A 21,894-nucleotide genomic window follows, 5' to 3' on the forward strand; every position below is an offset into this window, starting at 1 on the left:
CCCTGTAATAGTTTTTGCAGGCACAGCCTCTTGATAGAACAGTGATTGGTCCTGAAGCATTTTAATCTTGTCTTCAGGCTGGGACCACTTGTGGAATTCTAATTCTGATGATTTTTTAGAAATATTTTTTACAAGCTCATATAATATCTCATTAAGCAAAACCAGAATTTAAATTGTGTGCATTCCATGATCCCACTGATGTGAAAATATTGTTGCTTGTGGACTACTACTTTGAATTACTTGTTTTATCTGTATTATAATATTTTTAAAATTAAAAAAATGAAACCATTTGGCTACCCAACCTTCATTCCTGAAATTCTCTCCTTTTTACAAAGCCTTCCTTGGCCAAACCCGCATTTGGATGTGCGGTCTGTTCTCCAAGTCACCCTCAGGCCCTTCTATGTTTCCCTTACCTAGGAGCTGAGCAAACCTGAGCATGTCACAATAAGGCCAGACAGAAGAGATGTTATTAGATGAGCCCGTCCAAGCCTCATGGTTACATGTGGGGAAAGCTGATGCCCAGGATGGTTCTGGAGTTGACTGGGTCTACGCACTCATTTCTTAGTGTGGTTCCTGACTGCCCAGGCTGGGACCCCACAGTCTGGGGCTGTGCTTCTGAATCCAGATGGCTGTGCTCAGGGATAAAACATCACTACACCAAATGGGAGTTTGAAGTTGAAGAGGGCTGAGATCAGTTAAATAAGCATCAGGATGTCATTGTAAAGGCACAGCCTCCCATCACTACGGGACTATCCTGATGCGGATGGAGCTGATGGAGCAAAAGGCCCATGTAAGACCCCTACCATTTCACCAGGGGCCCTGGGGCAGAACTTGGATGCTCTCACAATGGGGCCAATATGGCATAGGCTTTGGAGCCAGACAGATGGGGTGAGATCTCGCCGCTGTCAACCTCCTAACGGTGCAACTGTAGGCGAGTTATTTACTTAGCCTCTCTGAGCCTCAGTTTCCTGATCTGTATAATCCCCATACCCAGAGCTTATGAGAGGATTCAGTGAGGTAATCACACGAATAACTAACATTTGCTGAAGGCTAATCATATTTCAGGCACTTTTCAAGCACTTGGTATCTTAACTCTTTGGATCTTCACAACAACCCTACAGGGTAGATACACATATAAAGAATTATATCCTGTGTATTTATCACAGAGTCTATCACATTGGTCACAGATGGATGTCACCTTCATCATTATCATTAACGATATCATCACCTCCATCGACATCAGATGGTAATGGAGGGTTAAGCCGCGACATCAACGGCGTAGGGAGATGACTGAGGACTGTTTTGCCTCTCTAGTCCTTGCTTACTTCTCACTCTCCCTCCCATCCAAGCTCATCCTGCACACACTCTTTGGAGAAAGCAAGACGAAAGCCATGGCATGCTGTACCTGTTTGGGCACTTGTCCAAAGTTGCTGACGAACCCCAGGATGGTGTTTCTGATCAGGGGGTCACTGATGCTGCTGAGGTCCATTTTGTCACCGTAGAAGTAGGGGTGGAAGATATTAACAGCCTCCACTGCGGCTGACCCTTGCTGCTTGTACCCAAAAATGAGGTCTATCCAGTGGTGCAGGTTGGCACTGACAAAGTCACTTTCCAAAGCCTGGAACCAAAATGCAAAGAGCATGAAAAACACAGGTGTCTCATGGACTCATGGGCTCTCTGCCCAGATCAGGATGGGGCATGTGGTTCAGGATGCCAGATCAGCACAGGAAAGATGAGTGATGCCTCCCTGGGTTGGATGAGCACTAAGCAGCAGACATGCAGTCCATCTGAGGACCACCTAATTCCTGCCTCCAGCTAGTGTGGCACAACAGGTCTGAGGAGCCTATCCAGTCCATAAAATAACCTTGAGCAAGAAGAAATGTGGGGGCTTCCCTGGTGGCGCAGTGGTTGAGAGTCCGCCTGCCGATGCAGGGGACGCGGGTTTGTGCCCCGGTCGGGAAGATCCCACATGCCGCGGAGCGGCTAGGCCCGTGAGCCATGGCCGCTGAGCTTGCGCGTCCAGAGCCTGTGCTCCGCAATGGGAGAGGCCACAATAGTGAGAGGTCCGTGTACCGCAAAAAAAAAAAAAAGAAATGTGGGCCAGTGTTTTGATGTCCCAGTTCACCTGAGAGATGGCACCCGTTTCTGCTGAGTAGAGCCCAGCTCCAAAGCTTGGTCCCCAGAACCCAAAGATGTTCATTTGGAATTGTCTGGGCTCCCCTTATCGATCCTCTGGGAGGACATGCACACTTACACTTGGGCTTGGGAAAATCAGGTCACCTGGGCCAGGTTAATTTTCTGAGGCACATGGCCAAAGTGGTTCTGAGAAGGCCACACGTGGGTAATGCCGCAGGAGGTGTGATGACTGCCGTTACCGAATTCCCAGAGGCAAGCATAAACCAGGGAAGAACTTTCTCCTCGCCAAGGGAGAAGGACAGAGGAAAAGACACAGCTTTGTTGTTACTAGTCAGGCCTGCTGCCAATAAAATTTGCCCTAAATGTACAGTTTAATGTGTCCTAAAAAATGCATGTAGTCATGTAACCAACACCATAATCAAGATATAGAATATTTACATCAACTCAAAAAGTTCTCTTCTACTCATTTTTGTTCATCTCCTACTCCAGACTAACCCCTGATCTGCTTCCTGCTCCCATAGTTTACCTTTTCAAACAAGTCACAAAAATAGAATCCCATAGTATGTAGCTTTGGGTTTTGGCTACTTTTGCTCAGGACAATGCTTTCGAGATTCATCCTGTTGATTCATGTACTCATAATCTGTTCCTTTTTGTTACTACATAATATTCCATTGTATGGATGTATCACTTGTTTAGCCATTTACCAGTGATAGACATTTGCGTTGTTTTTTCTTTTTGACTAGTATAAATAAAACTGATGAATATTTATGTACACATCTTTCTGTGGACAAGTTTCCATTTCTCTTGAGTAAACACCTACAAGTGGAATTGCTGGGCAATATGGCAAAAGCATCTTCAACTTCATAAGAAATTACCAAGCTCTTTTCCAAAGTGGCTATACCATTTTTTCCCCATCAGCTATGCAGGATGAATTCTGCTTGCTCCACATCCTTGCCTAACTGTTGGTTTTAGCAGTACTTTAAATTTGAGCCATACTTGTGAATGTGTAGTAGCATCTCGTGGTTTTAGTGTATGTTTCCCTGATGACTAATGATGTTGAACATATTGTCATGTGTTTATGCTAACTCAGGTATTCGATCCAGGATATGTGTCCCCAAATGGCCTCTGGCCTCTACCCAAATCAGCCTTTCTGCATAATAAGTCAAGTCTTCCCCAGTCCTGGCAAATCTTTTGGCCAGTGGGAGCCCCTTGGAGCCTCCAGCCCGCTGACCTATACTGGGCAACATGGCCCAGGGCTTGGCCCTATGTGTAGAGTTGGCTAAGGGCACTGACTTGCCCTCCATCCAACAAGAATCTGAATTTGCTTCCCCCATGAGTCCCACAACAAATTGGCACAAGGGCAAAGCCTAATGGAGCTCTTAAAAGAGCCCAGAACCCAAGCCTTCTCCTGCCAACCCGGGGCACGGGGCCCAGCTGTTTCTCTGGGCCCTCCAGACATAAGAGCCTCAGAAGTGCTTATCACAGCCATCCACTCGGGCAGAAAGTCTCAATGAACACTGAGGGCACCCTGAGGTCCTCATTCAGGACCCCAGGGACTCTGCCATGACCCCGCCCAACTCACTTGTCTATGCAGGCTGATGAATTTCCGTGGGTCCCCATCAGCCCAGGGAGGTAGGTGCACGTCCCCCAGTGCTGTCCCGTCCTGCATGCAGCCTGAATGGGGTGAGAAAGAGCAAGGCTTTGGATAAATGGGAGCCCAAACTGGGCTAGGAACCAAGGGGTGTAAACACTGAGCTGTCTAGTACTACGATTCTTGCATAGACAACACTGCTCCCTGCCTCCTCTGTGGGGAGTGACCCCACCCTTTCTGCCTGGAATATTCCTACTGGGGTTCTAAGCCTTCCACCCCTTCAGGCTTCCATAAGACCCTACTTGCTTCCAGGTAGTGCCCGTGCATAAAATGATTGTTGTGTCATCATCGTCTGTGTGTCTTCCTCCCCTCTAGTCTATGCCTTTTCATCCAGGTGCTCTTTACACGGTGCTAAGTAAGGAGGTAATTGCAGTAACAATGAAAGCCATCGTATTTTGAGCACCTACCGCTATGCCAGGGCACTATGCTAGGTGCTTGGCACGCGTTGTCTTATTGACTCTTCACGCAACTCTATAATTTATGCATTTTCTCTCCACTTTAAAGTTAAGATAGGAGGTTTTCGGAGGGACCTTCCACAGACACCAAGAAGAGGAGCCTGGCTTCAAGCCCGAGTCTCTCTCTTCCCCATTAGCCACACAACCTTGAGCAAGTTGCTTAACCTCTTGGGGAGTCACTTTCCTACCCATTACCTCCCGGGCTGGTACAAGGATTAGAAGAGAAAATACACATAACATGCTTAGAATAGTTCCATGAATATGATGGTTGCTCAGTAAACACAAACTATAGCCTTGCTGAAACCCTCCAGAGCCCTCATGGTGCAACTGGGGTGAAAACGTCCTCCCTCTCTGGCCTGCAGGACTGGCCTGGCCCTTCTTATCATTCAGTCTCAGCTCACCTGTCACCTCCTCAGGCAGCTCCTTCCTGGGGACCACAGTAACACACGGTCTCTAAGTCACCTCACACCATTTTCCTACTTTCTTTCCTTATAGAACTTCTCAGCATTGAAGAGTATTTAGCTTATTTCTTTGTCTATACTTTCTATCTCCTACCCCTGTCCCCACACAGAATATAAACACCTTCAGGGCAATCCGCCCCAGGACACCCAACTTAAATCCTCAGTGTCCAAAAAGTGCCTGAATGCAGTAGGTGCTTAATAGCCACTTGGTTTCCTGACTTCCCTGAGGACACGTGGTCTCTGTTGTGCAGGTCATTTCTGCTGCTGAGCACCTCCCGTTTGGCAGAGAGCCGGCCTCCACCTCTAAGGAGGGCTAGTGCCCTCCCTCCAGCGGCCCCCTCACCTCAGGTCGGCTGGGACCCCTCCTCTCAGCTTCCACCGCCCCTGATTTACTCCTTTCATGGACCTCATCACATCTTATGGGAACTGCCCTTTACATTTGTCAGGTTCTCATCCCTGATGCACGTGAAGCATCTGAGAATCTGAACACTGCCGAGGCCACCAAGTTCCACGGGCTCAGACTCGACAGGCCTGGGCCTGGGCATGTTTTGAATGCTCCACTGGTATTCAGTCTGCAGACCACTGCACAAGAGGTGGGTGCTTGAGTCAGGGGCTGGATCTCCTCACTTGTGCTCCCCTGGGCCCGCACCTGGTCTGGCTCAAGGTGCAGGCCCACATGTGCTGTTTGGAGGAAGAAGGAGGGCCCTGAGGAAGGGGAGCTCTGGGGCACCAGGTGTCTGCTGGCACTGGTTCACGAGTGCCCTCCTCAGGGTGGGTGAGTCCATCCCGCACGCCCTGCTGGGGGTTCTGACCACACACCCCCTCCACAAGTCACCCTGATGTTTACAGTGGAGGCTCCCAAGGTACATGTAGTCACCAGGGGGCCTGCCCACTGGGGCTTCCTGAAATTTTTGTCCCTCCTCTAAAGCAATAGGTAAAAAAGCATGGCTCACCCTGGAGTGGGGCCTGGAGGGCAGGAAAGAGAAGGAACCACCAAGGGTGCCCATACCACTGCCATGGACACCCTAGCAGTCTGTGCTGGGAGGTGCAGGATCTCTGGGTCCTGCTCATAGGGCCCAGGCTAACCCATTTGTGGGACTTGGAGGAAAATGGGGCGGAGAGGGGCCGGGGTTCGCCTGAGGTACACAGCAGGGCAGGGCCAGGCCTGGCTATCAGCGAGGGCTCCTGCCCCCTGCTTGCTGCCTCACTGCAGACTGAGGCCTGGGGACTCTCGGCAGGAGGTCATGGGTAGGACCAGTGGCTTGGTGGTCCTGCAGCCCTGGGGCTATGTCCTACCTCAGCTCCCACCTCCTTGTCAGGTGCCGCCACCCAGTGGAGGCCTCACGGCAATCTGCCCACCGTTATCGGTCTGGTGAGGGCCTGTGTGTTTAGTTGCTCGGCAAAGACACTGATGTCATGACCCACGAGCTGCCTGGCCCCTGCAGCCTCTCCCCAGCTCCACTCACCAAACTCCAAGGCGTTGCAGTTGGTCAGAAACTCGGGCAGGTAGAAGAACTCTGGGGTCAGCTCCCTGACGTCACTCATGTTCTCTCTGGAGGCTGACTCCCATGCTTTCTTCATGCTGTGGAACATTCTATCTGCCACATCAAAGCTTCCACCCTAAGCAGAAAAGGGGCGACATGATCAGCTGCATGCGGTGAGAACTTGGGGTGCACAGGCATCCCTAGTGTGGGCCCCCTTCGTCCACTCTGTCCCCGAGGCAAGGGTTTCACCGTTAGAACCTTTCGTTCACCCACACACACACATGCATGAGTCAGTCCATGCATGCATGTGATGGTTTCTTCAGGCATCTATTCCCTCAACCACTCTCTGGAACCCTACAACAGGAGCTTCCACGGAGGATGCATGATCCACTGTGATAAAGGGAGCAATGTTTTCCCAGTTTGAAAATTGGAGTTCAGATCAGAGACAGGAAACCACAGTCATGCATCTGACCATCTCCCACATTTGCCGAGGGTCGGCTCTGAATCAGGCATAAAGACAGGATACAAAGGACCAGCTATAGGACAAGGAGTGGGTCAGACATTCTACGTGTGGGAAAATTTCCTGGAGAAGTCGACCCCTGGTGAATCTGCAAGCCTAGTGACAGAGAAAACGTCAATGTTCTGAGCAGAAGGCAAGACCTTGTAAGGAAAGCAGGTCAGGTCAGAGCCCTGGTGGCATATAACATAGCAGCCTTGACAAGCAAGAACAGGTCTGAGGATGGAGAACTGGAGGCATATGGTGCTGCATGCAGCACCCACCAAGGCCAGCCTTGTTTCCAAGGCCCATTTCCACAGGTGGCTCGATGCAGTCCCGAGCTTGGCAACTGGGATTGGACCAATTTAGACTTAAGGCAAAGTCTTTCCTTGGATTCTCTGCTCCTCTCGTCTGAATTGTCAAATCTCTTCAGTTGACGCTACCCTCATTCATCAGGTGATCTTGAGGGTTGGGAGGAGGCAGAGAGGTGCCAGTTGGAGAAGTGAAGATGCTGTGGGCAGAGGGACTTCAGAAAAGAGTTTCTGAAACTGGGATATGGGTCTGTCTGCTTAGGTTTAGGGATGCCCAAGGGACACCTCTTCCCTGGAATTCAATAGTTCACTTGTCCCCATAGAAACTGGGCCTTTCTTGTACAGCCAGAACTTGCCTTCTTTCTGCCACCCGCTGCAGAGTGCACATGTGGCCCCAAGAACAAAGGCCGAGAACCCAGAATGCCAGCGCCCTCCTCTGCCCCACCAGCTCCCTTCAATCTTCAGGGGCCCAAGGTTTCCCATCGGCAGCAGCGGATGAAGGGTAAAGAATACGCTAGCACTTTACACATGCAGAGATGCTCTCTCTTTGTCCTCACAGACGGTGCATCAGGAAGGAATTGGTATTTCCATTTTGCAGGCCAGAACACTGAGGCTTCTCAAAGTTTATTAATTTTTCAAAAAGAAATGAATGGCAGAGCTGAGTTCAAAACCCATGGATGCAACTCCAAAGGGCATGCTTTGCCGTTATGCCGGTTACTGGGGGGAATCCTGGACCTGGGGCATATGACCTGCTATGTGTGGCCAAGGGGACTCAGCTCTTTCTGAGAAGGAAGAACCTGCCACACACCTGAGGGAGGCCACACCGGGGCATCCTGGCAGGCTGGTCAATTTTCTGAGTCAGATGTGAGGATCCAGTGAAACCCATGAGTCATTCTCTGCACAGGGTCAGGGACACCAAGAAACACAGTAACCCCTGGGTTTGCAACCAAACACAGTTCTTGGTCAGCTTAAAGATGTGGCTTTTCTCCAAGATGGCTTTGCTCTTGGTTAAAATTAGGGGATGACACCCACCATGAGATTCAAATTGAAATGGAAACTAAATGAGGGGGGAGTGATTCCAAATAAATCTGCCCCTAACAAGTCGCTCATCGAAATGTATTAGGAGCTTTGCATATTTAATCTGCAGCCCTCGCCTTACATCTGCGGGAGATTGATGCCTTCTCGTCGTCCTGTTTTCCTTTTGCAGCTTTTATGAGTGCTGATGGTAATCTCCTGAGAAACAATATGATTTGGTAATAAAAAGATTACCTGTATTAAATAAAAATAATATATACATAGGAAATATTGTTAGTGCTACAAATCTGGTTAAAGATATTACCACAAAGAAAAATGTTATTTTTTTCACAGCTGTCTAATACATTTTAGCAAAAGTAATATATTTAAAACTTAAGCCTGTATTATTTATAAAGGAAGCAATAACTGATTTTCCTATTTCCTATATTAATAAATGTATTTGCATACATTTGTTTCAAAATTAATGGGTTTGCTCACTTCTGCAATACAAAAGAAATGCCAAATTCCCTGGAAGGAAACGTGGAGCTGCTTTGTAACTCGTATTGTAAGTCTGTGGGTTGACACAAACTCTGGTGGCTGCCAGCAAGAAATCCCACCAGGACTTGATTCTCAGGAAGGGAAGGAAGGAGGAAAGGAAGAGATGATAGAAGAAAAGAAAGGGAGAGAAGGAGTGAGGCAGAGAAGCACAATCGAGGTTTACAGAGTATCTCCATAAGGAAAGTCTGAAACGAAATAAAGCAACAACAAAACTAGGTCTAGAGGTTGGATGGAAACGAAGTGACCAGAGAGAATTACTGGGCCAAGATCTGCTTCTAAATCGATTCCGCCGATACTCTTGAATATCAAGAATAATGAATCCTACAGGTATCCAAACAGACCGAAAAAAGTAGTAGCAAGGCCACTATTATCAACAAAAGAGCTACCTCTTACTGGCAGAAGACTTTTCCCAGGTGATACTAAAGCCAAAAGACAAGGCAGCTAAGTCTGGAGGTTTCTGAAGCAAAAGGTAACAGTCTTCAGATTTTACGCCCAGCTGACATCACTCATATGTAAAGACACCAGAAAGATATTCTGAATATTGAAGGGCTCATAAATAATATAATCCTAGATATCTTTCCTCAAAATCCTTTAAGAGGTGCTCAGTTTTACTAAGAGGTGAATCAAAATTAAAAGCAAAATAATGAGGGAAGAAGTGGCCAACAAGGACTGTTGCTGAACATTGACAGGAGTTAAAATCAGAGTAAAGTTCATGGATTATGGTGCATTGATTAAAACTGGTAACACCTTGAAAGGAGTTTCTATATTGAAGGTGTTATTCCTTTTGCAAGAGGACACAGAGTCTATGTGCACCTGTGTCCCTGGATAGGCATTTCAGTGGTAACACTCTTAAACCCCTCTCCAACAGGGGAGGGAAACTATGTTGAAAAAAAAATTCAGTTCTTGACCCACACCCACAGCAAGTCCAGTAACTGCATGTGCCCCAGGACACTTAACACAGATGTTTTGATAACATGTGCTAGAAAGTCTATTCTTCCTTCAGTGGGACTGACCCAAATCAACCCACCACCACACCTAAATAACGTGACTGGTTTTATGAGCAGCCTGATGACCCCTTCTCATATCCTTTCCAGTAATTTAAAAGTATCCCACGTAAATAATTCACTTACAGGACCCCGTCAGTACATCAGTTGACCTAAGCGGCTGTCGCTTGTCCATCAAAGAGGCAGCGTGCAGGGCGAGTAGAGAGCATCATAGCTTTAAAACCAAGAGGACTTGGGAGGGCATTTCAGCGCCACTGGTAGCGTGGACTCCGGGAAGTCTCTTAGTCCCTTTAATGTCCCATGCCCTCCTCTGCAAACTTTGGATGACTGTTGTGGGTGTGAACACTGTGATGTGTGTGAGAGTGTGCGCATGTGAGGGAGAGAGTGTGGGAGAGCGTGCGTGTGTGTGATGTCTCAGCTGGAGCCGGGCACACGGGAAGAGGTACCGAAGGAGCCCAGCTGGTGCCTCCCTCCCCTTCGCAGACCAGGACCTCGGGAGCGACCCTAGGCTTGGCCGGCCCTGATCTCAGCGTGCATGGGGAAGGTAACTATGGGCTCAAAAGAAGAAAAAGAAGGATGTGGAAGTTATTAGAAGTAGAAGGGAGGTATGAGGGGAAGTGAGGAGGGGCAGGGTCCTGGGACGGAGCAGGAGGGAAGTAGCCTTTGGGTCGTCAGGGCAGGTTTTATTTTTTTAACATCTTTATTGGAGTATAATTGCTTTACAATGGTGTGTTAGTTTCTGCTGTATAACAAAGTGAATCAACTATACATATACATATATCCCCATATCCCCTCACTCTTGCGTCTCCCTCCCACCCTCCCTATCCCACCCCTCTAGGTGGTCACAAAACACCGAGCTGATCTCCCTGTGCTATGCGGCTGCTTCCCACTAGCTGTCTATTTTACGTTTGGTAGTGTATGTGTGTCCATGCCACTCTCACTTTGTCCCAGCTTACCCTCCCCCCTCCCCATATCCTCAAGTCCATGCTCTAGTAGGTCTGTGTCTTTATTCCCATCTTACCCCTAGGTTCTTCAGGGCAGTTTTGAGGCAATACCACCACCAAGGAAGTAAAGGGGCCAGTGCGGGCTTCCTCGGGCTCGGGCGTCCCCCTCAGCGAGCTGCCGGTCCGACGTGGATTTGGGAAGCTGATGCACCAGTTCAGCTGCCTTGTCTGTCTTGCTCTCTCTCCACTGAGGGCGGGCTGACCCCAAGTAGCCGTTAGCTTTCCTTCCTGTAGGATGTGGCCTTTTGAAAAAGGCGCTGCCTATGCTGAAGGGAGGAGCGTGCACACCTATGGAGCGCAGGGCAACAGCAAATAGTTCTCATGCTGGATCTCAGCGCTGAGTCTCACTTAGCCCTCATCACCCACTGAGTCAGGGGTCAAAGGAGGAGGAACAGAGGCTCGGGTATTCAACACCACCAGTGAGAAGGTTCTAGCGCCAGGACTTTGTGCCAGGTCTGCCAACTCTGTCATGTGCCTTTTCGAACACTCCCCCTTGAGTCAGTGTAATAACAGTTACACCTTTATTAAGGACACAACTCCATGCGGGGCTGGCACCCACGGAGCCCCTAAGTGGATGGCCTGTGGTGGGCCAAGTGCTGCCCACGGCCCTTGCTTCTCTCTGCAGTTGGCATATATGTCTTACACAAAACCAGCTGTCTCACCTCAAGCGGTGCAGAAAACCCTTCCCCACTGCTGGTAACAGCTGACTTCACACGGGCTGTGACTTAACACAGCACTTGATTTCAGTTTCTTATTCAACACAGCAGCAGCGGAACTGTGCCCTCGCTGGGGCGCTGGCTGCCTTGCTCTGCCCCGCCTAGGCTGGGTCCCAGCTCAGGCCTGAGAGCAACTGGTGCTCTTGCCAGGGTGGAAACAGGGCCCTGGGCCGTGGCCCCAGCCTGCTGTGGCCTCCTGTTGCTCAACTGACTGAAGGCTCACAGACACTGGCTCCCAGTAGGCGAGATTCCTGAGAATCACAGCATCCTGGGAGGCAAGCCCCCAGCTCGGCAGACAGTGGTCTCACACCCCAAGGGATGGGGATAACAGAGCACATAACCGACCTGTGCCCGGGTCACACTGCCTGCATGTGCCACCTGCTCAGGTCACACTGTCTGTATACCACATTTTCTGGATTGTAAGAGGCTATCATTGTAATAACAGATTTGAGGCAGAAAAACAAACACAGCAACAGTAGGGGTAGACATCAGTTCTAAGACCAGCCTTATAAGATTTAAATGTGAAGAGAATAAAGGAAACCTTATACCTAGGAATTGGAATATGTCACACTGCAATTCTTAGGCTGCCCACGCCCCTCTGCACCGTGCCCTGTGGACAGGCCACAGCCCAAAGAAGGCTGTACCCGCGTTCAGACCACACGGGGTGAACCCACAGGCACCATCTCTCCACACCAAAGCCATCCCAGCTGAGCCGTGGAGTGAGCATGTCACTCTGGATTAGTCACATAATAGCCAAGAGGCAGAGTTTGTTTAACACAGAACGGAAGAGCATGCACTTCCTTGTGCTGACTCTTATAGGTACACCAGCTCTGGAAATACTGGACATTCGCACGTCCCTGCTCTCAGATAAGTGAGAAAGGCCTCGCTGCCTGGTTTCTGCACCTCTCCACCTTTCCTATTCTTCTCCACCCCATGATCCACGCTGGGGTTGGGGGCTGGAAGTCTTGGGCTGCTGAGAATGTAGTGAGGCTCCTTTCCTTGTCACCACACAGGGGTGAAGCAAAGGTCTCTTGAGAAGAAACGAGTCTGCCTCCGAGGAGGCAGAGTGGGATGGAGGGAAAAGCCTGACTCCAGGAAGATGCCAGAATGTTCCTAAGGAGGTCTGCACAGGCCCCAGGACTCCCAAAGGGGAGGCAAGCATATTCCTCCCAGATTTAACTGTTGTACACATTCCCCTGAGACTAAAATTCATCTTTTATGCTAAGGGAAAAGCAGAAGACGGTTGGTTCTTCTGCTCATTCCAAAGGCTTGGACCAGTTGTGACCCACTAGAAGAGGCAGTTAAAAGTAGGACGGCAAAACCAATTCAGAAGCACCGTGGAGATTTCAACTCAGATGAACCAATGTGCCACTGATAGATTTGAACCCAGAAAAACCAGGAGTCGCATCAGACTTCAGCAAGGTAGTCAAAAGAACTCAAGCTAATATGACTGCATTTGTGATACATAAAAGAAGATAAAAGTGCCTTTGACCATCTCACACTGGTTTAAACTATCTCAAACCAGTTTGGGCTGGTCACCATTGGACCAACCTGGCTAAGAAAAGCTCCAACCCATTGTGACTAGCTTCAAAGTGGCCTTAACCCAGTAGGTTTGCAGCACACCTGTTTCATCTGGCTCATGCCATTTGGAATGCTTTGAGGCAGTCCAGACTGTCTTGAATTACTTTAAACCAAAGAGGAGCAGCTTGCAGCAGTTCAAGCCTGCTCAGAAGAGATCTGACTGACGGCGGGAGGAAGGAGGGAAGAACAATGACTGATCACCTTCGCAGCATCAGCCCTGAGCTAGGGGCTTTACCCACATGTCCTCCTTTAATTTCAACGGCCCGGTGAGATGTGTATAATTAACCCTCATTTCCAGAGTAAAATAACGTGCAGAACACTTTGTGTCTATTAAGTGGTAGAGCTGGGATGTAAATCTCACAGTTCGCGGTTTCTATTTCAGTCGGCCTCCTTGTTCGTAACAGAGAGGAACCTTAGTAACAGGTAGAGATGGGGCTATAATTCGTGAGACTGAAGGGGCAAGGGAAAACTTTTAAAGCGACCGGAACTCCCTGGATAGGAAGCCATCACGGGAGGCATCACCATCATCGTCAGCGGGATTGTCACTTCTTGTGGACTGATGAGGAACAGCTGGACGAGATTCCGGGCATGGGGTACAGCTCAGGGGCCGTTTGTTCTCCAAACCAAACTCACTTAAAATGCTTGTTGCCTGAGAAAGGCTCCGGGGAAGCACACTTGTTATTTCTGAGTGAATTTCCAGGGACAGGGGTTATAGAATGCCTTCAAGGAGAGAGAGGACTGCACCAAGAATCAGAAAACGGGAGGGATTTTGCTCCTAATTAGAGACAGCACCTTGACCTTGCCTACCCGTTCCTGCCCAGGGCTTAGGAGATGGCTTCAGTGCTGACCCAGAATGGCCTTTGGTGTTGGGGTCAAGGTCATCTGAGTGACCATAAGGAGTGACCTTGCTGGTGAAGTCAGACCAAAATACACAATTCCTGGGACACTCATGTTCTTCCTTTGGTGACGCTTGGCTGTCAGAGTGAGTCCCTGCAAGTTCAGCAGCCTGTTAACCCACTGTGGTCATGCCTTCCTCTCCACAGGAACCTTGCAAGGCCTCAATCGAAACAGGCCCTAAACTTGGGCCCCGTGCTGTGCTCGCTTTGGAGTTGCCTGAGCCAGCTGTCGGCAGCTGGGCTACCCAACGGCTCTCCCTAGTTAAAACCTGTGCCCCTGAATAACCTCGAAGCAAGATTACAGTGATACAGTCAGGGGAGAAGAGAGAAAAAAACTTATCAGCCTCCCAGGAGGGACTCTGTCCTAGCAATCCCATGTGCCTTGGACACCACCACCCACTCAGGGTCAGACTCGCTGACTTTCACCTTGTATTGGGCTGCCAGACAAAACACAGGATGCCCAGGTAAATTTGAATTTCAGATAAACAAATAACTTTTTAGTATAAATCACTGTTTATCTGAAATTCAAATTTACCTGGGCATCCTGTATTTTTATTTGTGAAATCTGGCAACCCTAAGCTGGCATGATGGTCAGTTAGTTTATGGGTAGGCAAATTGGTTAGTTTCTTTCTCTAGTTTAGCTGTTCACTTCAGTATTAAAATATTTTGTTTGTACTTTTAAGCCTTCAGCCTTGTACTTAGCATAGCTTTATGCATTCTGATGTCACAAGTGATATTCTTTTCATTCTTCCTTCTTTGTGCTTATTTTTCTAGGTTTTGACCACCTACCTTCAAGGAAGTCATCAAGCTTCCTGTTTTTCCTTTTCCACTGAAACCTATTTATGTTAAGTATTTTTTTCCTCATATCACATTCCTTATTTTTTAAAGCCTGTTTGCAAGACTGTTGGGCAGACATGCAGGTTTACCTGTGAAGAGCAGCTTGCCTCGGCTGGATGGCCCGGAATCCTGGAGCCAGGGTCAAGTGGGAATCGCTGGCTCAAGACTGGATTTCTAGCAGCGGGGGTCCCTGCCTCATCCAAGCCTAGCTCTTAATCTTTGGGAGACAGCTTTGTGTGTGTGCGCAAGTGCGTGCGCGTACGCGCGCGTGTGCGTGCGTGCGTGCGTGTGTGTGTGTGTAGGGGAGCGGGGAAGCTCACCTGCAGAGAGCAGAAGGCCTGGGTGAAGGGAGGCATCCGGACCAGGTAGGAGGCAACAATGATGGCCGAGGAGTAGTGAGTGCAGTAGTGGCACTGGACGGTCATGTCTCCTACAATGAAAAGGACATGCCTGGGGTGGCGTCCCCACCTGTGGGGCAGGCGGGAGACACGCAGGCTATCTCGAGAACAGCCAACGTGAGCCCTGCTTAAGAGAGCTCCTGCAGGTACTGGAGCCTAGGTGTTCTGGCCAACAGCCAAATTGTCACCAGGGGTGAAAAGCACATTCGAGACCCTCAGTTGCATTGGCCAAGCCCCCAGGGGTCTGCCCTCAGGACGGTGGCAGAGCCAGGCTATGAGGCGGCTGTGCTGAGGATCCATGGAGAGGCAGAACTCTGCTCTCCTGACTCAGGGCACCTAGGGAGCCCTCAGGTGCCTACAGTCCCATCAGCAGCCCTCTCTCCCGGCCTCTTTTAGAATAAAAGTCCCTGTGTGAGAAAGGGGGGCTTGTTAATGCAGGGACACACCCGGATGAGTGAGAACTCAGGTATCCTCATTCCCAGAGGGGCCTGGATGGCAGAGGCATAGCCTTCCCCGTTTTGCTCCATCCAGGGTACGACGGAGCTGGAATGCTGAGGCAGAGACAGTGCTCTGGCCGGGCCATTCCAGCAGAGAACAATCGCGATGCTGCTACTCGTGGACTTCGTGCGTGCTGTGTGTCCTCCGTCACACCCTCCCTGCGTCCACACAGCCACCCTATGAGTCAGAGCTATTCATTATCCTCGTTTCACCAGTGAAGAAGCCAGAGCAAGTCGGAGACTCGCTTCCATGGCCAGCGAGTGGCAGAGCTGGCTGGCGGCACGGGCTCCTCCAAACGTCGGCTCTGCCATCCCGCCGCAGTGCCGCACCCGGCCCTCAGCCCTCCCGGTGCTGTGGGAGTTCTCTAAATCAGAGGTGTCTGGGAGGTTGCTGGATGTACTTGTGCAAGGGCCCAAACTCAATGTGTGACTCCAATGCACACCCAGGTTAGTATGGGAGAGAATGGTACCAAAGTGGGCCCTGCCTGGGACACAGCTGGGGAGAGCTGATGCTCCTCTGGCCTGCCTCTCTGGGAAGGATCCAGCAGTGCCTGGTGGAGCCAGAGGAACAGCACCTGGGGGCAGGTGGGGGGGACTGAGATGGGTCATATAGGTTGAACTTTAGCCTCAGGAGGAGTTAAGCAGGGCAAGGAGGGCCTGCCCACCCCTCCCATCTCCTCCCATCTCCCCCAGCAAGTCTGAGTGCCAGCCATGCACACAGTGGGGATCCTGGGCAGGGGCCAGGGGCCTCCAGGGTGGTGTGGGATGCAGAGGAGCTCCTCAGCCTGCTGAGAACCCACTCACCAAAGGCAGGGCCTCGGGGCCGAGTGAGCCTTCTGAAGTGTGCCACCTCTGGTCCCTGAGGTTAGCTTTCATGGTTCGCAGCTGGATGTTCCTTATTGTAGTAGTGCTATGTTTATTTCAAAGTGTTTGAGAAAACCAATATAGCGGACATCAAATATATGATAGAAAATTTTCTCTTTAAAATACATCCATTGAAGCTTAAGAAGGGAATAGACCTAAAGAAAACCAGTAAGGCACTAAGAGGACAGCTGGCATGTGAAGGTGGCAAAAAAAAATGTAAAGGGGATGTGCAGACGAACAGCATTTGGGAACTAGGCTCTAGAGCCAGACAAATGCAGGATCTGCCATTTAGAGGCTATAACCTTGAGTGAGTTGCTTAAACTGAGTTCCAATTTCCTTCTCTTTAAAAAGGACCATTGTGGGCTTCCCTGGTGGCGCAGTGGTTGAGAGTCCGCCTGCCGATGCAGGGGACACGGGGTTGTGCCCCGGTCTGGGAAGATCCTGCATGCCACGGAGCGGCTGGGCCCGTGAGCCATGGCCGTTGAGCCTGTGCATCTGGAGCCCGTGCTCCGCAATGGGAGAGGCCACAACAGTGAGAGGCCCACATACCGCAAAAAAAATAAATAAATAAAATAAAAAATAAAAAGGACCATTGTGTGTATGAATGCAGGCTGGCCTGCACCTGGCATACAGAAAGTGCTGAATGGATGTCACTTCCTTGCCTTTGCCTGCCTCTGGGAATGGAGGTGTTAGCTCTTAGCACCATAGTTCTCAGTCCTGATTTCATGTTGGAATCACTCAGGCTGCACCCCACCGTGGACTTATTCAAATCAGAATTTCTAGAGGTGAGGCCTAGACATCAGTATTTTTAACAAGCTCCCCAGGTGATTCTCACATGCAGCCGGGGTGCAGACCACTGAATTCAAGGGCTCTCTATCCAAACGTAATTGTCTCTAGGCTAGATGACACCCAAATTGTTATAAACTCTCACTGCAAGGCATTCAGATGAAGAGCATTGCAGAAAAAAGTCAAGCTGGGATCTACCCACCTTCAGTCTTCTCAACTTCTTTAAACCTCTGGATGAATTTCAGCTTCCTTTCCTTGGTCTGAGCCCCCATGGGCTTCGAAAGATCCCGGAAAGTCTTGGGATTCATCAAGTTCAATGTCTAGAAGGCAGATGTGCAACTGGAGTTAACTCCCCTGGACCCTCTTGTGCCCCAGCGAGACTGCTGGAGCCACGCTCTTTAGTTTTATGGTTCTCTTTATTGGTTCACTGCCGTTTGGCCTGACCCCCTCCTCTGGTGATTAGCAGGCCTGGTAGGGTTTTATGGCCCCACAACCAGTGATCCACAAAGACTTAATAAGGGAGAGACAGAAAATGAGAGGAGGGGAAGATTGAGTTCACTCTGAACTGTTCCAAGTTGACCCAAATCAGAACATAGCCACCAGTTACCCAAGAGACTTTCAAAAGAATTCCTGTTGTCAATGGACACTTGGCTCCTGCCCTCACAGAGCAGTTTGCTTCCATAGTTCAGGGTTCTTGCTTAGAATCACACTGATTTTCTAGGAATTTAGAAGTCATCCGTTTGGGGAGGAAAGGAGAGCAAGGGCCTCGTGTTTCTGAAGGCACACTCCCTTCCGGGTGATGAAAGCAGTAATGGTGACCCTTCCCCTACCCTTGGAATACACAACAGTGGAGCCCTGAAGAGTTTTCAGGGCTGGGTGTCCTTGGGGATTGCATGTCTTTATAGAAGGAGGTGTTTCTTTACACCCTTCCTCCTTTCCACTAGCAGTGAATCACCACAGTTCTGGGGAGGCAGGGTCTGCCACCATCCCTCACCTGCCACAGCCAGGTGCGGGCGGCAGGGAAGCAGGCACTCCTGAGACCCCCGTGAGTCATGGCACTGTGGAGACCCACACTCAGCTACAGCTGACTTTGCCAGGGCAGAATGGGGCTTCATAGTTGCCAGATCTCTGGATTCGCCAAAAGATATTGGAAAACCAGCTTTTTAGGAGAAATCTCCCAATTTCTGAACACTGTTAAGTAATCCAAATTTTAATACAGGGTATGGGTTAAATAAAAGGGGCTGGTGACCCACCACTTAGCAACATGTGAGTTGAAGCTGGGATTGGCAAGTTTCGTTTTTGAAATACCTGGGCCTCAGACGATCACCAGTGCAATAAGAAGCAACATGTGGCTGGTGAGAAAAGGTCTGCTGTGGTAAGTGTCTTCAGTGCGGATGGGAGCTCACAAAAAACTGAGGTCCCTTTTCCAAATTCTGGGGGTCAGCCATCTAAACAGCTCGAGGCAGGACTGGCTAGGCTGATCTGAACCAGGACCCAGACACCTTCTGCCCTGTACATACACAGCCCAACACACCTCCTGATGTCCAGATCCTAGGTGGTCAGGACACTGCTCCATACCCTGCTCACCCCCCTAGTGACATCACCTCGGTCCAGCTGTGTCAGCTTTCCTGCTCCTCGCTCCCCTGCCTGCTGAGGTCCTGGGACAGAGGTCAGAACAGCAGATGATCTGGTGTTCCCACTGACCTCCCTTATGGCTACATGTCCCGGTCTAGATCTGGGGTGATGTCCACGTACCATCATCTCAGTTACTGAAGTCAAAAACGGGAGAGGAGTTTGTTCTCGCTGGGTCTGTGTATCTCTGTCTCTCTCTTGCTCTCTCTTCTTCTCTCTCACCCTCCCTCCCTCTCTCTCTCTCTACATGTTGGTTCTAGGAACACATTTCATGGCCCTCTTCACTTGATGGACTGGTGTTGGTCCATGGCAGTATCTCAGCAGATAAGTATCTCTTGCCTTCATGGTAGCGAGTGAGCCAGGAAGTCCTTGGGGGCGCATGTTAACTACTGTCCTAGTCATGTGGATCATCCCCCAAGTGGGGCTGGGACAGGAAACCAGGCAGCCAGACTCCAAAGGCCTCTTCCCAGGTGAGGGGCTGAGACCAGAGCAGCCCTCAGACCCAAGTGGACTGAACCGTGTCTCAGAGGTTCTGTGTGACTTCGGGTGCTCTGGTTGTCAGGGTCAGAAAGCCACAGGACACTGCATAGCATCCACGTGAACACGTACCTGTGAGGTATAGTCAGCCAGGACCCAGGGAAACACTGGATACTGCATGTAGTCGTTGTAGGTCCTCCCAGCCAGGGTGTTGAGGTGCATGAGATACTCGAAATTGCTCATGTCCCTTTTCTGCAGAAGAGTCAAAGAGGGGATAAACCCAACACAGTTGGCCTCCTCCTGAGGGGCATGGGGGTCTAACTCCCAGGCTTGCACAGGAAACCGCATCGTGTAGGTGGGAGCAGGCAGCGTGCACCTGCACCATTCCCCGTGCACCTTGTGCTTGGAACTGGCCCGACATGGGGAGGCCACGCTAATTCCAATATGAGCTGAAGCAAATTTAGTCAGGAAGCAAAGTCAGCCAGAAAAAAAAAAAAATACAACTCAGCAGTCCAAGCCAAGGCTAAAGCATTCTTTTTTGTCAACTGTTGGGTGATACTCAAAAGCTGATTAAAATAATAGCACAAATGCTGGGTAAACTTGCTGCTGACCTCTTTATGATTGAAAACATAAGCTGAGGGGACTTTGCAGTCACCGGGAAAGAGGCCCTCACCAGCAGGCTGAATGATCTATCTTCCTCTGGGACTTCGGGAACTCTTTCTCCTGACCGTGCGTGTTTGGATAATGCTCACTCTTAGGGCCCTCTGCTTAAAGATGTCACAGGTGGAGACGGGGATTGCATTGGGGAAAAATTCATCAAGGCCAACTGGTGAACGAGCAGCTAGTGCAGCCATCATCTCTGATGGGACCTGCATGCTGCGGTCTCTCCTTTCCTTGGCCTGACCCTTGGGAAAGGATTTTGGACCTGAGTGACGAAGAGTTACTTTCCTGCTGCTATGTGATCTGTAAGGCTAGCTCTCTTGGGGTCCTTTCCTTCCACTGAGAACCCAAGGCTGAATGTCAGCTCATCCAGTCTGGGAGCCACGTGTGACTTCCCAGGACAAGAAGTGAATGCTGTACCTTCCTGAGTTGTGTGTTCATTTATACACATACACCTTCATTGATGGAGCATGTGTATGTGTGTGTGTGTGTGTGTGTGTGTGTGTGTACAGGGTTTGTGTACACACACACACACACACTCACTCTCTCTCTCTCTCTCTCTCTCTCTCTCTCCCCAGCTCTGACTCAAGAATCGCCTTTAATCAGTGAGACCTTTTCAGGGAAATATTTGGGACATTTTAACAAATTAAAAAAACAAGATCCTGGGACCTCCCTGGCGGTCCAGTGGTTAAGACTCCACCTTCCAATGCTGGGGGTGCTGGTTTGATTCCTGGTCAGGGAACTAAGATCCCACATGCCGCATGGTGTGCCGAGAAAAATGAAGAATAAAATAAAGAGCAATAAAATGAAAACAAAACAAAACAAAAAACAAAAACAAGATCCCCCCTGATCCATCCACATGCTTTCTCTCTTCATCCCGCGGGCCTGAGCTATTTGCTGATTTGCATTCCCAGAGGGTTTCCTCGGACCCAGAGTCCTCTGAGGGGTCACTTACCTGCCATTTCTGCAGCATGGTCCTTTCAGAGCCGGGGTATCTCCTGTGGGACAGAAAATGATGGGGGTGACCAAATATCTCAAGCCATGAATAAGGGAAGAGGTGGAACTTTCTGGGGCATCGTGGCGCCAGGGCACCCAGGAGAATCACAGACTTCCCAGGGCAGCAAGATTATTTCCCAAGCTCTCCCTGCCCCCCTCGCTGCCCTACTGAAGGCTGGGTTCCTGCCATCCCTGTTGCTCTTATGCAATGGCAGAATGCGCTGCTGCCTGAGGCGTGGCCCCGAGAAGTCCCAGGGCCGTACAGTAGCAGGCTCAGGGGCCTCACACCCCACACTGGGCTTTCACAGCCGCATCTTGGCCTTCTTTGCCCATGTGCACAACATGCATGTGAATACATGTCACATGTGAACATATGTGTGTGGTTAAGAAAGGCAAACAATATGCAAGGTCATGAAATATAAAAATAATAGTCTACAAACCACTGCTCTCACTCAGGAAGTATCCACAGTTAATCTCCAGAAGAGTTTTAGCCATATACCAATCTATATGCTCAAGCAGTTTTTAAACAAATGTTTTTGTTATGTGGGATCATCTTATCTGCGCGGGTCTCCTCCCTGCTTCCCTGGCCTGACGGCACGGTGGAGGCGGCCCACATTGCCCTATGGCCACAACAGCAGGACACCCTCGTACAGATGGATGGGAACTCGTGGGAGCCTCCCCCGTGCTGGGCTTTGTCTTCACAAATGATGTTTCTGTGATCATCTTCGGACATAAATCTCTGTGACTTATGAGACTTCCATCTCATGATGATTTCATGCCTTGAATCTTTGCGAGTGTAACCATGAGATACATTTCTGGCAATGGTACTACTAGGTTAAAAACTATGAGAATTTTCAAGTGTGCTACATATTGCCAAATTGTCCTCTTAAGAGGCTGTACAGATTTATGTTTCCACAAATACGATTAAGAAACACAATTCAAACCAAAGAAACACCATTTTTGACCCATGTGGTAGGGGA

At 49.7% G+C, this 21,894-nt stretch overlaps 1 protein-coding gene across 1 annotated transcript in view; it reads right to left on the reverse strand.

Moving 5' to 3' along the window:
• Positions 1-21,894, reverse strand: part of WDFY4 (WDFY family member 4) — a 260,571-nt gene that overhangs the window by 16,316 nt on the left and 222,361 nt on the right. The window contains exons 48-54 of the mRNA XM_060078451.1: positions 20,874-20,916; positions 19,391-19,510; positions 17,352-17,469; positions 14,925-15,034; positions 6,170-6,323; positions 3,719-3,810; positions 1,406-1,618 (exon numbers count right to left, since the gene is read on the reverse strand). Coding sequence (XP_059934434.1) covers positions 1,406-1,618; positions 3,719-3,810; positions 6,170-6,323; positions 14,925-15,034; positions 17,352-17,469; positions 19,391-19,510; positions 20,874-20,916 — 850 coding nt within the window. The remainder of the gene's footprint in view (positions 1-1,405; positions 1,619-3,718; positions 3,811-6,169; positions 6,324-14,924; positions 15,035-17,351; positions 17,470-19,390; positions 19,511-20,873; positions 20,917-21,894) is intronic.

The sequence above is a fragment of the Mesoplodon densirostris genome, chromosome 1, assembly GCF_025265405.1.
Source record: "Mesoplodon densirostris isolate mMesDen1 chromosome 1, mMesDen1 primary haplotype, whole genome shotgun sequence".
NCBI classification, from domain to species: domain Eukaryota; kingdom Metazoa; phylum Chordata; class Mammalia; order Artiodactyla; family Ziphiidae; genus Mesoplodon; species Mesoplodon densirostris.